Source organism: Oratosquilla oratoria, chromosome 43 (genome assembly GCF_046742065.1).
Source record: "Oratosquilla oratoria isolate Oo_2021 chromosome 43, ASM4674206v1, whole genome shotgun sequence".
Lineage (NCBI taxonomy): Eukaryota > Metazoa > Arthropoda > Malacostraca > Stomatopoda > Squillidae > Oratosquilla > Oratosquilla oratoria.
This window is the reverse complement of record NC_134819.1, coordinates 11763762-11781016: the sequence shown is the minus strand read 5'-3', so window position 1 is coordinate 11781016 and position 17255 is coordinate 11763762. Positions and strand designations below refer to the sequence as shown.

General features: G+C 39.9%; 1 protein-coding gene across 9 annotated transcripts in view; it reads left to right on the top strand.

Annotated features, from left to right (window-relative positions):
- Smn (survival motor neuron) overlaps positions 1-17255 on the top strand; it is a 71974-nt gene that overhangs the window by 41637 nt on the left and 13082 nt on the right. For 8 of the 9 annotated variants that reach the window (XR_012966028.1, XM_076180098.1, XM_076180093.1 and 5 more), the window contains 2 exons: positions 1962-2111; positions 11831-11887. Coding sequence is in view for 8 of the 9 variants with exons in the window: in XM_076180098.1 (XP_076036213.1) it covers positions 1962-2111; positions 11831-11887 (207 nt within the window). In the remaining variant the exon portion in view is untranslated. The remainder of the gene's footprint in view (positions 1-1961; positions 2112-11830; positions 11888-17255) is intronic. The other variant, XM_076180091.1, reaches the window with a different exon arrangement.

Here is a 17255-nt window from a genome sequence, read left to right as displayed (position 1 = left end):
TTTCTACCCCCCAAAAAAAAAAAAAAAAAAAAAAAAACTAGTCCCAAACAAGTGCCTCTGATTTCATCCTACCTACATTATTACCCATATGGACACTCATAACCATGTTCGTCTGCCTTTGCTCCCTGATGGTCTGGGTACAATCAGTGATCCCACGGCCCAGTTGACATACAAGCTTACAACATTGTTTAGTCTTCCGTTGCAGGATGTCGTCATAGCCTCACAGCATGGAGTCCCCCACCACCAATAACTCCTGATTTTCAGCCACCTCATCTTCCACCAGGGCAAAACGATTGGCTAGAGCCAGCTGTTGCTCCGCAGGGCACCCGCTTACCGAACGTGGGCTTGACAAACTGGACCCTATGGAGTGCCACTTGCTCACAGCAGTGGTAGAAGTGGAAGAAGTGGAACACTTTTTGGGTTGTGGATAGGATTCACTCTTCTCACAGAGTGCACTCTTGAGAAGACGAATTTCTTCCTCCACACATCTTGAGATGGTCCTCCAGTTTCACACAACCTTCACAAGCCATTTCTCTCCTCCCTCAGCAGTACAGATGGCAAAGAGAAAATATAAATGAACAGAAGAAACAAAAGTGGTCATTAAGTAAACTAAATACATGAAGCTTACTCTGCTTACCTTTATACTATTACTCCTACCTTTGGAGTACAGTAACAGACTACTGTTTTGATTCTAAATTACTAAAGCACTACACTTTATCTTATATGTGTAATTGTATAGCGCTATACGTATACAATTACAAAAACACAACACAATCACTTGTCACTGTTCGAAGATATAAATTTCACAGGAAGTAATAAACTTAATAGGTACTCACTAGCAGGTCTCTCAGCAGAAAAAGAGTTCTCTAGCTGAGGTCACAAAGCAGACTCTGCTGAGGTCATGGAGCAGACTTAGCTGATGTCATGGAGCAGACTCCATCTAAGGTCACAGAGCATACTTCTCAGGCACTTCATCTCAAACACATTTAAACTCCTCTCTTCCTCTCTTATATTCCATGTTTTTGCCCCACACAGTGCTGTCTGCACAACCACTTCTTCATACAGTCTCCTCCCAGCATCCATTCCCAAATGTCTGTTTCTCATTACACCCTTCAATCCCCCAAAGCATTCACTTGCTTCTTTCAAATTACATTCTACTCCACCTCCACTCCTTTTCCTGCCACATTCACATCCAAGTATCCAAAACTATCCACTGCCTCCAGCCTCCCCCTTATACTCACTTCCAGTCTGCTGCCTCTTTCTCCACTTATACATTTCATCACTTCACTTTTACCCACATTTATCCTCAACTTCCTCCTTTCGTACACCTTCCCAAACTCTGTCACTAACTTCCTCAATCCCACCTCTGATCCTGCCACAAGTACAGTGTCATCAGCAAACAACAACTGCTTCATCTTCCACTTTCTCCATTTCCTTCAACCATCTCCAATCCCCAACCCATCACCCTTGCACTTACCTCTCGCACCATCCTATCCATGTATAAATTGAACAGTCAAGGCAACACAACACATCCCTGGCAGAGTCCCACCCCTACCTCAAACCATTCGCTCTCTCCATTTCTGATTCCAACACAAGCTCCACCACTCTCGCAAAAAACTCCTGACTCCCCTCAAGAGCCCTCCTCCCATCCCACACATCTGCAACACCTCCCACAGTGCCTTCCCGTCCACACTGTCAGAAACCCTTTCCAAATCCATAAAGGATGTTTCATACATACATATGGGACATAAGCAATGCAACAAGACACAGTACATCCACAGCAAGGCTGCATCATTTAATTGGTGACCCCCCCCCCTCCATCCCTGCATGCAGAAAAAGAGAAGACAAGGAGAAAACCCATCAGGCTGTATCAAAATATCATTCACATATAACCACTCCCTAACCCCCCATCCCCCACCCACTCAGCTTAATAATATAAAATAATTTGTTTTTTAATATAGAGTGATCTTGGTGAAGGCAACAGTTCTGTGGTAGACAGTGATGTGACTTCAGACGTTGAAAATGATAGAATTTTCACAAGCAAAGCAGCACGTATGTCCCGTCCCCACCCAGAGCCCAAGAAGTCTAAGATATCACCACCTTTTTGTAAGGTAAGTGTAATTAATTTGAGCCATTTTTTTTATATACATACTAAACTTGAATACAGGGATGCATTTGAAACTTCTTTCAGGTGTTATTGTACTACATTAAAGTATGTTCAGAGAAATAGGTATTTGAAGGCAAAGGTTGTATCCACAGTGCTGTAAGGAAAAGTCTTGGAATATAAAGGATGTTGAGAAGAAGGGGCTGAATATTTTTTTAAATGAATTGTTTGAGAAGTATGATTAGTGTTATGAGAATGGATAAAGTAAAAGAATTCTGAAGGTTAGGTGGAGAACAAGTATAGGTGGTTAGGGTAGGAAGAAGTGTAGAGATGGTTCAGACATGTGGGAAGAATAAGACAGAGCTAGGCGCATTACTACCAGACAGGTAGTGCATTACAGTCAATGCATTAATGAAAAATCTGGGGTGCATTACTATCAATACATTATTGATTTAGATAAAAAAAAAAATTAAATGGAGAAGTATTTACTTCTTACAAATATTCTTTTCAAGATAATACCTAAACTACAACATCAATATTCCTCCCTATTCCAAACATAAAATAACCAGAGCAGGGCATTTGTGTTACCACTAGTGTTACTAACACACTACCTGTCTGGCAGTAATGCATCCAGTTCTGGAATAAGAGACTAGCAAAGAAAGTGTGGAACGCAAAGGTGGGTGGAGCAGACTTGAGAGACCAAGAATGAAATGGATGGAGAGGATGAAAGGGGCTCTAGATGTCCATGGGATGTCTGTTTAGCAGAGAAGAGTGCAAAAGATAGGAGTGAATGGATGAAGGAATGAATTGGCCCAAAGGGATATTCTTATTTGTTTTGTTATTTATTTTTGAGTGGATGAGGATGGTTGGTTGTATACAGTGAAGTCATGGTAGTAAATGAATTATAATTGTTGGACCCTGCTGTACAAGAGCTATGCCTTGCTGCAGTGCTTTTAACCCTTCATCCATGTGGTGCCAAGAAATAGGTATGGGTTGAATGGGTTTTAATTGTTAATTATGTGGATTTGTGCTTTGACTTCACCACTCACCCATAGAAAGGGGGGTGAAAATATTATAACATTTTACAATTTGTTCAGGTAAGTTTAACCCCTAGCATATAATGACACTAACATCAGTGTCATGAGGCACAGGTTGGTATATGAGAATGCTGGCATCAGCATCCTGATTATATTTATTTTGTAGTTGTAGCTGAGTGATCTGTGTATTCTGTGAACAGGCTTGATCATGTTTTCTGTGGTTATCTACATTCATACATTCTAAGGTTTGGATCTTTTAATGTGCATGGATGTACAGATGAGAGTAAAAAGGAAGAGATAGGCAGTATGTTTGTGAAAAGAAAGATGGATGTATTGGCATTGAGTGAAATTAAGAGAGAAGAGGTGGCTATACTAGTAAGTGAAGAGATGGGTAAGCATGTAATGGAGTAGAAGGAGGTTTCTTCAAGGCTAATGTTGATGAAGGTGAAACTGGGAAGGGAGATGTGGACCCAGTAGTGAGAAGAGGGTGGAGGAAAGGGAGGCTTTTTGGACGGATTGAAACTAGTGTATAGAGGGATTAGGGAGAAATGTCAATGTAGTGGTATTGGGAGACCTTAATGCTAGGGTAGGATATGAACCAATAGACAGAGTGGTTGGGAAGTGTGGAGTTTCAGGAAAAAATTGTAGTGGAAAGTTGATAGTGGAGATATGTCTAGAGTTGGTGATAGCAAATACAGTGTTTAGGAAGAAAGTCAAACATAAGTTCAGATGGGAGAGGGTGGTAGATAGAGCATTAATGGACTATATAGTGGTAACCAGGAGTATAGTAGGAAGAGTTAAGGATGTACATGTTCTAAGAGGAGAGATTGGGAGAATATCAGATCATTTTTTGGTGGAAGGTAAGTTGAGAGGTGAGGATAGATGGAGAAAGAGTAAAAAGACAGAAGGTAGGGGGGTGCTTAGAGTGAACTGCTTAAATGGGAAAGAAAAGGAGACGAGAAGAAGCTGAGAGAGGAGTGGGAGGGAGTGAAGGATAGAGTAGAACTAGAAGTGGAAGAGGAATGGGGAAGGTTCAAGGAGGGATTGTGACTCCCTCCTTGAACCTTCCCCAAAGATTGTGTGTGGAACAAGGAGGATGGGAGGAAATAGAAGGAAGGGTAGTGAGTGGTGGGATGAGGAAGCAAAGAAGGTTGTAGAAGAGAAGAAGCAAGTTTTCACAGACTGGTTACAAAATAGGACAAGGGAAATATGAGAGGTACAAAGAGAAGAGAAGTAAAGCATAAGATAAAGGTGGCAAAGAGGAGAGCAGATGTGAAAAGGGTAAGAGTATGACAGAGAATTTTGAAATTAATGAAAAAGAAAATGGAAAGAAATTAAGAGAGGAAGAGGAGGCGAATCAAATAGAGAAGAAAAGATAAAAGGTGGAGATGGAGAGGGAGGGTCGCCGAATTTATGAAGCGGCCTTGCTGTGGATGTGCTGTGTCTTGCGCCACTGCTTCTGACCCAGGGCAGTAGACAGGATGCAGGGATGACCCATCATCCAGGAGGTGCCAAGATAAGAGGGAGGTTGGAGGGGAGTGGAATATATAGGAAATGGAATGGGTGGGAGTATTTTCTATGCCTTTTTCTTTTTGGCTACCCCCATGTAGGGGGAAAAAGCCTTTGGTATATGTATGTATGTATATATGCTAAAAGTGAAGGGGGATAGAGAGGGAAAGTTGGTTGCAGTGGGAAGCGCTAAGAAAATGACCGTGATGAGTGAGGAAAATGGAGGAGAAATAAGGAAAGATGAAGTGTAGGCAGTTGTTAAGATGATGAGAGCAGGTAAGGCACCTGGGTTGGATGGATGTCATGCAGAATGTCTGAAAAAGGGAGATACAGTGATGATGGACTGGCTGGTGAGGTTATCTAATGTTTATTTGTTTAAGAGAGAGTAGAGGACTGGAGGACTGCCTGTATAATTCCACTTTACAAGGGAAATGGGGACAAGTGTGAATGTAATAGTTTTAGAGGGATCAGCTTGTTGAGTGTAGTTAGGAAGGCTTATGGGAGGGTCTTGATTGAGAGGATTAGGTGAGGAACAGAGGGAGTAATTGCTGAGAAACAGTGTGGTTTTAGGACAGGTAGAGGTTGTGTAGATCAGATTTTTGTGGTAAGACCGATATGTGAGAAAGCTATAGGAAAAGGTAAGGATGTTTTTTGGGCTTTTATAGATCTGGAAAAGGCTTATGACAGGGTAGACAGGGAGGTATTGCAGATATATGGGATAGGAAGAAAGCTTTTAAGAGCAGTCAAGATTTTTTATGAGAGTAGTAGAGCTTGTGTTAGGTTTAGAAATGGAGAGAGCAAGTGGTTTGAGACAAAGGTGGGACTTCATCAGGGATGTGTAATGTTCCCCTGGCTGTTCAATTTATAAATTGATGGGATGGTGAAAGAGGTAAATGCAAGGATAATGGGTCAGGGATTGGAGATGTTTAAAGAAAATGGAGAAAATTGGGAGATAAGCCAGTTGTTGTTTGCTGACAACACTGCGCTCGTAGCAGGATCAGAGGAGTGTTTGAGGAAGTTAGTGACAGAGTTTGAGAAAGTTTGCAAAAGAAGGAAGTTGAAGATAAATGTGGGTAAAAGTAGGGTGATGAGATGTACAAGGGGAGAAAGTAGCAGTAGACTGGAAGTGAGTATTAAGGGAGAGAGACTGGAGGAAGTGAATATTTTTAGATACTTGGGTGTGAGTGTGGCAGGAAAGGGAGGAGTTGAGGTGGAGGTAGAATGTAGATTGAGGTAGAATGGGAGATTAAAAAGTGTAATGAGAAATAGACATTTGGGAATGGATGCTAATAGGAGATTGTATGAAGGAGTGATTGTGCCAACAGCACTGTATGGAGCAGAAACATGGAACATAAGAGAAGAGTTTGAATGTGTTTGAGATGAGATGCCTGGTAATTATGATGGGAGTTACTAGGCTTGATAGAGTGAGAAATGAGGAGGTGAGGAGGAGAATGGGGATGGAAAGGGAGTTGGGAGATAGAGTTGATGAAAGAGTATTGGGATGGTTTGGACACATGGAAAGAATGAGTGAAGATATATATATACATATACCAAAGGCCTTTTCCCCTTTACAAGGGAAGTAGCCAAAAAAACAAAGGCATAAAGCCATTCCCACCCATCCCATCCCCTACATACTCCATGCCCCTCTATCTTCTTTCCTCCCTCTTATCTTGGCACCTCCTGGATGCCAGGTCATCCCTGCATTTTGTCCACTGTCCTGAGTGAAGATATATTAGTAAAAGAGGTATGAAAGGCAGGGATGGAAGGAGTGAACATGAGAGGGCAACCTAGGATGAGATGGATGGATGGGATAAAAGGGGCATTGGGAAAGAGGGGAGTATCTGTTGAGGAAAGACGGGAGAGGATAGAGGTGAATGGAGAATGGTTGTGTATGGATGATCCTCTGATGTATGAGGGGGGGTGTATGTGTGAGAAATAAATTGACACAGCCCAAAGGGATTTCTCCCTGTCCTCTCCTTTTCTGCATGAGGGGACGGAGCGGGGGGGGTCGCCAATTTAATGAAGCGGCCGTGCTGTGGATGTGTTGTGTCTTGCGACACTGCTTTTGACCCAGGACAGTGGGCAAGATGCAGGGATGACCCATCATCCAAGAGGAGCCAAGATAAGAGGATGGAGGGGAGTGGAGTATGTAGGGAGAGTGAAAATGATTGACTCTCTGGCTGCTCCAGAGACCATGTGATGGCCTTTCAGTGCCTCACCACCTTAAGGAGTGATGTGTGTATTTGGCATCATTGTTGGATCTTGGAAGTCTGCCTTCCTTCTTGGGGGAGTGCCCTCCATTCCTTATCTCAATACATGGTACATATGCTTGTAAACTGGACACTGCAGCACCACACAAAAACATATACACACTCAGATCACTAAACAGCCTAAACAAACACTTCAAGAAAACCACCAAACTCAATATTCCCCTGACAAACCCCCAGATATAATCCCCACAAAAAAAAAAAAAAAAAAGGTCACATGTGATAAGAACCACAGAAGCACCATTGCATTTTGGACACCACCCAGCATTGAAACAGTACCAACACAGAATAGCCCTGGCCACAGATTCTAACTGCCTCAGATACATCCACCACACCGAGGACACAGAACACCTCATACTACAATGGCCCACACTAGCAGTCCCTAGACAATAACACAATGTATCTTCCCTGGGTGACTTGTGGACCCACCTGGTGTCCATTGCTGTTACCTGAAGGCTGTGGGTTTTCTGCAAAAGCAGGGGCTACAGATTGATTAATTGAATGCACATTGATATATAATTCTTTATACTTTATCTGTAAGATTATATTCATAATCATTTAGATAAGACAAGTGAAAAAATCATCACATCATATAAGATTATCTTTATATGTGCAATAATTGATGTTTTCAAGTAAGGGACAAGTTAATGCCCCCATTAACCTCTTAAATCAAAGTTTGAGTGTACACTAAGTTGGTAGAGAAGAGATCCTAATACTAGGTAAGTGACCAAGTGTCAGCCACTTGGGGTTGTACCTCCAGATAGTTAAAGGTGTTTAAGGGTTTTGAATATGGGCAGTAAGGAGATGATTCTACTGAACATCAGGCCACAAAACTACCTATTGCAAGCACCCATCATTGGTCCCTGCAAGTTTCATATGAAACACAGTACCAACACAGAATAGGTATAACCACAGAAGCAAATTGTCCTAGGTGCAGTCACCACACAGAATACATTGAACACCTCTTCCTACATTGCCCTACTCTAGCTTTACATAGACAAGAATGTAATATTTCTTCTTTGAGCTACTTGAAGGTCAATCCAGTGGGTATTGCTGTTACCTGGGAGTTGTGGGTGTTCTGCAGAAACCTGAGGCAATAGGTAGATTGATCGATTGGTTGACCCTCTCCACTCTACGTAACTTGCCTCCCCTCATTTCTCTCACTTCCCTCCTAAACCTTTTCTTTTTATTTTTTTCACAGCTCTCTGTCAAAAACCTATGCCACTTTGTATCTTGTATTTTGGCCTCTCACCTTACAATTGGTTCCACTCTCTTCTTATGCTTCACCATTTCTTCTTTGCAGCCATATGCCCACTTCATTTCTGCCATCACTGCCTTTACTCTATTATTCCACCACTCATTGCCTCTCCTTCTGTTCCCTTCCATCTCATTGCACACATTATCTTTGTATGCTTTGACATTTCTTCCTTGAAATATACCATTCTTCCTATGCTCCCATTTCCTTTTTATCTTTCAATGCAGCCCACACCTTTCTCAGCTTCACCTATTATTATTATTTTTTTTTTTTTTTTTTTTTTTTTTACTTTCTCATTTATTTCATGCCCTTCTCCCTCTCTTTCTCTCTCTCTCTCTCTCTATCTCTCACTATATATATATTTATATATATATATATACATATATATTATATATATATATATACATATATTATATATATATATATATATACACACACACACGCACACTGAATGGTCCCCAGCACCGACTCCATTTAGATTTACACTTTGTAACAGAAAAGTGATTAATTACCAAGACAAAACAATAGGCTCCCCATAGTTTTACTATGAACTCATTTTTCCTCAAAATTATATACATGTACTTTTGATAATGATGGGTTCGATAATTGTATAAAGTCCCTCTAATTTGACACATGGAATCCATTTCTTCTTGACTTAAGGCATGAAATTGAGAAAATGAGATATACCGGCAGTTAGATTTAAGGGGACACTATATTTTCTTGGCATATTGCTGATAGTACAAGATATATCACATGTTTTAATTTTTTTTTTTTTTTTTTTTTTTCCCAGGAAATATTTCATTTTTCACATTTAAAAAGTTACTGAAGTTAAGATCATAAATTCCCTTCCCAAATACTAGAATGGCAAAAAAAATTCCAACAAAGTCAGCAGTCTTTGAATATTTTACAGTCACAGCAGATGGAAAATATTATTTGTATCAGTGTATGATAGATGACAATGATGGTGAAAAATTATGTGAATCGAAAATCAGTAATTTCACTGGTTCTGGAAAAAGTGTTCCTTCAAGAGCATCAAACCTGAAAAGATGCTAAGGAGCTAGAATATGTAAATAGGAAAGATAAAGAAAACAGAAATGTAAGCACTCCATCTACTTCAGCTAAGAAGGATGAGAAATCTTCTGGAAGACAATCCCAAATATCAACTTTCTTTACTACTGATAAAGTTACCATAACAATGACATCACAGAGGTTTAAGAGTTACATCATTGAAATGGTGGTGAAAAATAGTGTACCTATATAATTTTTCTCACAACCAGCCTTTCTCGGTTTAAATGGAGAAATGGCTAGAAAAGTTGGAGTTTCACTGGATAGAGAGAGTATAAGGAGACTTGTAATTGAAGAGGCTAAGAATAAGAAAGACAAACTTAGAAAAAGTCTAAAGGGATGCTTTGTCTATATAAAAATGGATGCATGCACATGCCACAGAGTCAACTATTTTGCCATTAACATAAGGTTTGTTGACAAGAATGATAGGGTAGTGACACAGACATTGGGAGTAAAAGATACTCAGGCACATCACACGTGAATATCTTCATAAGTTGGTGGAAGAGGTATCAGAAGATTTTGAAATTAAAAAAGAGCAAGTTCTATGTATTGTAACTGATAACGCTTCAAATATGCTGAGCACAATTGAGAAAATGAATAAAGCAACTGAAGAAAGTACAAAAACATGTGATGATAAAGAGAACATTCCTGAAACCTCAACAGAACTAACTGAAAGCCAGAGGATAACTGTATTGTTTTAGATAATATTGTTGAAGAAGTAGCAGGATTATTTACAATTCAACATATGCATTGCGATGTACATTTACTGCAACTAGCAATAAGAGATGGATTGAAGGATCAACATGCAGCTACTCTTAGTGGAAAGCTGAAGCAAGTAGCAGTTGCAGCCAGAACACCAAAAACTAATGCTATTCTCATGAGATGAGCTGGAAAAGGGGCTTTTTTAGATCAAGCAGCATGCTGGGGTAGCACCTATTTGATGATCAAATACTTACTTGAACAAAAAATTTCCTGGATGATCTAGATAACCAGAATGTTTCACTAACTGAAAACCAGTGAGCACTAGTACAAGAACTAGAAAGTCTGCTTTATCAGCCTTATGTGATTACCAAGAATTTGCACTCTGAGGAATTAACCTCTGGTGGGTTCTTGTTGGAGTGGAAAAAGTTGATATTTAGCCTGAACAAAAAAGGATGAATAATTGCTGATGAGATTGTTCTTTCAATGAAAAGAAGAGTCTCTCTTAATGGACAACAAATTTTTAATAGCTGGTATTTACATTGACCCAATGAACCGAATCCTACTAAGCAGTGAGCAAACTGATCTAGGAAAACAAGCACTGGTTGAACTAGCATGTCACATGAAAAGACCTAAGAAACCACCTGAAGCTGAAACTAAAGATGATGCTCACAATATCAGTAACTTAGAACTTGAAGGAATCTCTTATGAATCAAATGAAGAATTAGATTTTGAAGTTGTTTTGGACAAAAAGGTGAAGCAACAGCAAGTGATTGTACAGCAAAATACAATACAACCAGTAAATGTTCTAAAAAGAAAATTTTGGCAAGATGTTCTTAGTGCCTTAAAAGATGTGGAACAGTATGACCAATCATCGAAACTTACTATAAAGGAAGCCATCTCACTTTATCCAGAGATTATCCATGATGTAGCAAGAACTTTAACAGCAATACCACCCACCCAAGTCATGTTGAAAGACTGTTCCTGCTCTAAAGATAATCAAATCTGATTCGAGGGCTTCAATAAAGGAGAACTTGGCAGAAGCCATTCTATTTTTAAGAACAGTGTGATTAGTTTAAGTAAATCCTTAACTTTTGTTTTATTCTCATTTCTTAGGGCATTCCTTATTTCTTTATCAAACCATAATTAAATTTTATTACAAGGATTTTTAAATTTTTTGTATGTCTTACATTATAGAATTTTATTTTTATTTTTTTCTACTGTATATTCACTATTCCTTTAAAGATTTACTATTTCATGTAAAGAAATTCATCAGCTTTTTTATTATTTTTTGTAGTTATTTTGAATTACAGACCTATATCTATATATGTAAAAAAAATCTTGTAGAATTTCTGTTTTCATTGTCTTTTACATCTTATAAAAGATTATATTTCAACTTCTGTTATAAAGTAATTTTATTTTTGTTTTGTACTTATTTCTTATTTGTAAAGATACACTTGTAAAAATCCTTACATTATAGCATTTTTTTTTCTGTTGCTTTTTCTTCTATACACTTTCAAAAATGTCTCATAATTCTGTTAGAAAATATTAAAGAATGAATAGGGATGATATTGAAAAGCCACATATCCTTATTCTGTGATATAAACCATTTATAATGATAAAGGTCCACTCAAGTTAGGAGTGCATGCATAGGCTTTATGAGATATGTAAGCCATAATTATTTAATTACAAAGAGAGGAGTCAGAATCGGTGTCGGAGGTGCTAAAAATAGAGGAGTCGGAGTCAGAGGTTTTGTGTTCTGACTCCACAGCCCTGGTCCTCCCAGACTCTGTTATGCATTGAGTGTGATGTCATATTAGTAGTTGTAATAAACCAATATCTTGATTAGGTAGAGGATGATGTAAATAGTGACTGTTGATATCATGTTTTCTAGATGCCCCCACCTCCTCCAGTCACAGGAGCCCCAGGATTGTCATCTGCTTATTGCATAGTAAGTTTATGTTCATTCACAATCATCACTGGAATCTTCATTAAGAAAAAGAAAAGTAATTGTATTGTTTCTCAAAAGTAGTATGTCTTTTAATTCTTTATGTACTCTATACCAATAAGCTTCTTCCCCCTTATAAGGGAGATAGCCAGCTAAGACATACAACTATCTCTATCCAACCCACTTTAATCTGCTACCTATTTCTCTTTCATCTTAGCTCCTTGTGGATAAAGGGTCATCCCTTTCCCCTGTCAGAAATATTGCAACAAGAATCACATCCACAGCAGGTACACCCACTTCATTTCCATAGTGACCTTCCCTCTTCATCCCCTCATGCAAACTAGGAGAAACCGTATTGGTCACTGTTAGGCCGGTGGTCTATGTCCCATGTTGGGCCATCAAATGTTAGGCTGGTATTCTGCCCCAGGTTGGGCAGCCAGTTAGGTTAGTTGAAGGCAAACTCTGGTGGAGATAGTTTTATTTAACAGTGAAATGTTGAGTGCCAGTGGGGGACAAGACAGCAAGGGAGGTGATGACTTGTGTTTCAAGTTGTGTCTCCAGGCGATCTGCTTGCAAGAGAACAAAAGGGGTTGGGGAGGCAAGAAAGCAAGGAGCAGCAAACTAGGCTCACATATGCTCCAAGGCTATCTGCATCTACTTCCTAACAGTTTGAGACCATTATTTCCTGTCTGATTCACATTCATTGTGTAAATTTTAGCACTGTTGATATTGTCAATTCCCTTTAGAACCTTAAAGACCTGTATCAAATCACCCCTGAGTAAATACTTTTTTTTAGTCAATTTTCATATGATTTATTTCTGATATTTAGAATCTGTTTTGTGGATGAACTAACAATTTATATTGCTTGTTAATGACAGATGGACTTTTAAAATCAAAAGATCATACAATCAGTCCTACTAATTTGTTTGCTTTCTCCAAGCCGGAAATACAGTGTTTAGATGATTTGAGATCATTAGAGATCCATTACTGAGATCCTTTTCATGATCCACTTTTGTTAATGAATTTCAAAAAACTTGATCATGAATAACACCCATTATCACACACATATCCCCCATCAAGCCCTCTACACCTCCATACATCACCTTCTGTTCCCCCAACATGTTCTTGGGAGATGGAAGGACCCCCTGGATCCAACCACCTTCCAATCATCTGCACCACACCACCAAAACATGATACACCCCAGTTGGCCACAGACACACAACACCAATTTTAAAACTTGATCATGAACAACACCCATAATCACACACATATCCCCCATCAACCCCTCTACATCTCCATACATCACCTTCTGTTCCCCCAACATTTACTTGGAAGATGGTAGGACCCCTTGGATCCAACCACCTTCCAATCATCTTCACCACCAAAACATGATACAGTGAGTCCTCCTTATACGATCATTCTTTATCCGGTAAATTCACAGTTACGGTATTTGATGATTACTACCCTCGATTCTATTTACGGTAAGAAAAATTCACAGATACAGTATCCACTCGTGTTTTGGAGGTAAAATTAGATATTTTGAAGAAGAATGAGCAGGGAGAAGGTACATCTGCCATAAATCAAAACTTGGGTTCGGTATACGGTAATTTCAATTTGCAGTAAGGTTTTCAGGAACGCATATGTAACATATAAAGAGGACTCGCTGTACACCCCAGCTGGCCACAGACACACAAACACCAATTTTAAAAGAGCAAACTGGGAAGTTTTCACTGATGAGACAGAACAACACTTTGAGACACTGAACACTAACACCAATCACAGACAACACTGCTATGCACACCTTTAATACAACCAAACAAAATGCAGACAAGAAATACATCCCCAGAAGCAAGAGAAAATCACAACCCAAATTTTGCACCAGAAATTCAAGGTCTCATCAGACAAGGTGACACACTTAAACACAGTACCTCCACACCTATCCCTCAGAACATAACGGACCAAATACAAGCTCTTGACACTGAGATCAACAATAAAATGCATGAACAAAAGACACTAGATTGGTAAAACTTTGTTAACACAATTATGAAACAAACTCCAAAAAAGTGTACAAGATACTCAATAGCTTTGCAATATCCAACAGGAACACAACGCACACACACAGCAATGACTTCTACAACAGTCAGGTTAATCTCAAACAGAGAACAAGCAAACATATTCATACATCATTTTGCACAGACATGCCATCTCACCCCTCATCCTGATGACTGATGCATCATTAGATAAGAAGGACTTCCCCATAAACCCAGACTACACACTCTTCATAGTCAGCCAGATGAAGCATATTATCCTTAACCTCAAGCACTCATCTGCATGTGGACCTGACAACATAAGTAACATCCACTTGAAATACCTCGTACCATGTGGTATACTCACCAGCATTGCAAATTACAGCTAGTCACACAGCACCATACCCAACATCTCTAAGCATGGTAAAATAATAAAATCCCCAAACCTAACAAAAACCCAACAGTTCCAGCATCACACCACTCAATCACACTTCTCTGCACCCCATCCAAGGTCATAGGCCTCGTACTACAACTTGTCACACCACATATACCCCTTGCTAAGTCACAACACGGTTTTAAACCACTACACTACACAGATACTCCTCAGGTAGATCTTATACACAGTTTTTGATCATGTCAATTCAGATAAGCCCCCACACAGAACACTTCTTGTAATACTAGACATTAGTAAAGCTTTTAATGCAATCCTGTGACACAATGTTGCAAACAAAATATACAACACAGAGATGCACAATAATACCAAAAGATGGCTGGCCAGTCATTGCACGCCAAAAACTTTAGAAACGGAGTACCTCAGGGAACTGCCCTATCCCTCACACTTTAATCTACACATTCACAATGCATCCACACCCCAAAAATACAAATCTCTTTGTATAACAATTACATGCACACACCATAATGCAGACAGAGCCACAGAAATACTACACACCTGGTTCACTCCAGACACTTACTGCAGCCTCCACAAACACAGCCCACCCACTACATGACATGGCAGAACACCCACACATGCCAAGAAACATCAAAACAACACCCAATTACCTATACCATACACAAATACTCTCTTCTCCTCTTCCTCAATAACCAGACACAACCCTCCAGAAGCATATTTATAATCATGTTACTGCTTCATCAACAAACTGAAAGACAACACATTGCTGCATGCCAGAACCCCTGATAACCATCCCTCTGAATTCTCTCTCCCTCAAGAGGACAGAGTCCACCTGGCCTGACTCCGGTGCAGCCACCATCCAGCCCTTCTAAGTTAATAGAAGAGGCTGGATGACCACATCTTGGATAACTGTCCAGGATGTAACATTTCACCCCATACCCATCGTCGTTGGCATGTACTCATATCCAAATATCATGGTTTTTCCCAATAGAAGGTTGAATAGAAGAGGGGGTCATAATAGGTTAGTTATTGTTAGGGTGGTGAGCCTTCTTATGGCTCATAAGACCAATTTGTGCCCTGAATAATAGAAGGCATTGATCGCACTGAATTGTGGTTGATTTGTTCTTTCTGCCCATCGCTATCGTTTAGCTAACAGGTTGGCCCTTCTATTCTCTTCAAAAAGGTTCGTGCCCACTTTAATTTTTCTTCTCCACTCATTCCTGTTGCTCGCTGAAGCTTCAAAGGTGTTTGGGTCTATATTAGCTTTCTTGAGGGATTTCTTGAGTTGGTCTTTAAATCAAAGTATAGGGTGGCCTCTAGGGCAATCACCTGTATTTAACTCACTGAAGAGTATTTTCTTTGGTAGTCTTGTGTCCTCCATGCGCACCACATGGCCAGACCGTCTTAGGCAGTGTTTCATGATCATGGCCTCGATGCTGGTGACATTGGCTCTTTCAAGGACTGCTGTATTGGACACATAATCATTCCATTTGATTTTCATTATTGCTCTCAGTTTTTTCTGGTATAATTGTTCCAGTTTTTTGAGGTCCCTACTATAAAGGGTCCAAGTCTCACATGCATATAACAGGGTAGATACTATAATGGAGTTATATACCATCACCTTTGTATGGGTGGTTAGGTCTTTGTTCTTGAACACCCTGGTGGATAGTCTCCAATATGCAGTGTGGCCAGCTTGTAACCTGTTTTCAATCTCTTTGGAGGAGGTGCTCTGGGTGGAAAGGATGCTTCCCAGGTATGGGAAGTGTTTGACGCATTCAATGGTGGTTCCATCCATGGTGATGTTAGTTACTGGTGGAGTTTCCCCTGGTCTTGGTTGGGCCAATATCTTAGTTTTGGCCTTGTTAACTGTTAGGCCAAAACATGTGTAGGCAGCATGGAAATTATCCACCGATTCTTGGAGTTTGCTTGGGTGTGGGCTACAGCAGCATTGTCATCTGCATACTGTAGTTCTGTCACATTGATGGTATTGGTGTTACGACGTGATTGAGTCTGGCCAGTTTGAAAATTCCTCCATCTAATCTGTATTTTATCTCAACCCCTGTTGTTGTGGGGTACTTCAAATAGCATGGCAGCTAAGTATGAAGAGAAAAGGGTCGGCATGTAGTGTCACTAGTGTTGGCTCCACTACTAATCGTCCTTGTTGGAAGCGGCCAGCCTGGAATGAGTAGTAGGGACAAGGTATGGGAAGTTTTTCATAGTGGGGAGTCAGAACACACCATTTAGTTTGCTGTGGTATGGTTCCCTTGGGCACATTTGGAATGAGCACTTCCGCACTCTGCACTGACGGCAGGTAATGTTCTCATCGGAATGTACCCGTAAGATCAAAAGATCACCGCGGTATATTTACCCTTATGCACCCTTGGGATAAACACTGCCGTGTTCAGTGCAAACAGCTTGGTACTCTTCCTTAAAGAAGCTAGGATATTTAAAGTCACTCCCATGACTGATCTGTTTATTGAAAATGACGATGATACTTTGTACAAAAATGGTGGCGAAAGTCTGGCTTCCTTACGTTAAGTATACAATAATTTAAGATATTTTTACAATACATAAATATCCTCTTTACAGGATGCAGAGGGATATGTTTTATTTCATTTACAAAATAAATGAAGTTGCCATAATGAACATTGTTATTTATATTAGTTAAAATTAGTCGAACGCATGTTCTAAGGGGTGACTATAGTTTATCCTGTGCGCGGCGGTCACGACGGTCATGAGTCTTACTGGGGTAACTACACGTGTTGGCTACAGAACACTACAGGCACCATTAAACATCCTTGTTTTAGTCCACATATGATTGGGAATGGGGCTGGGCTGACAGGTTGCTTTGGTGGATTACTTTAGCTGTCATCCCATCATGTAGAGCTTTGAGCATGTCAACAAAAGGCTCAGGGATTCCGAAGTGATTGAAGAC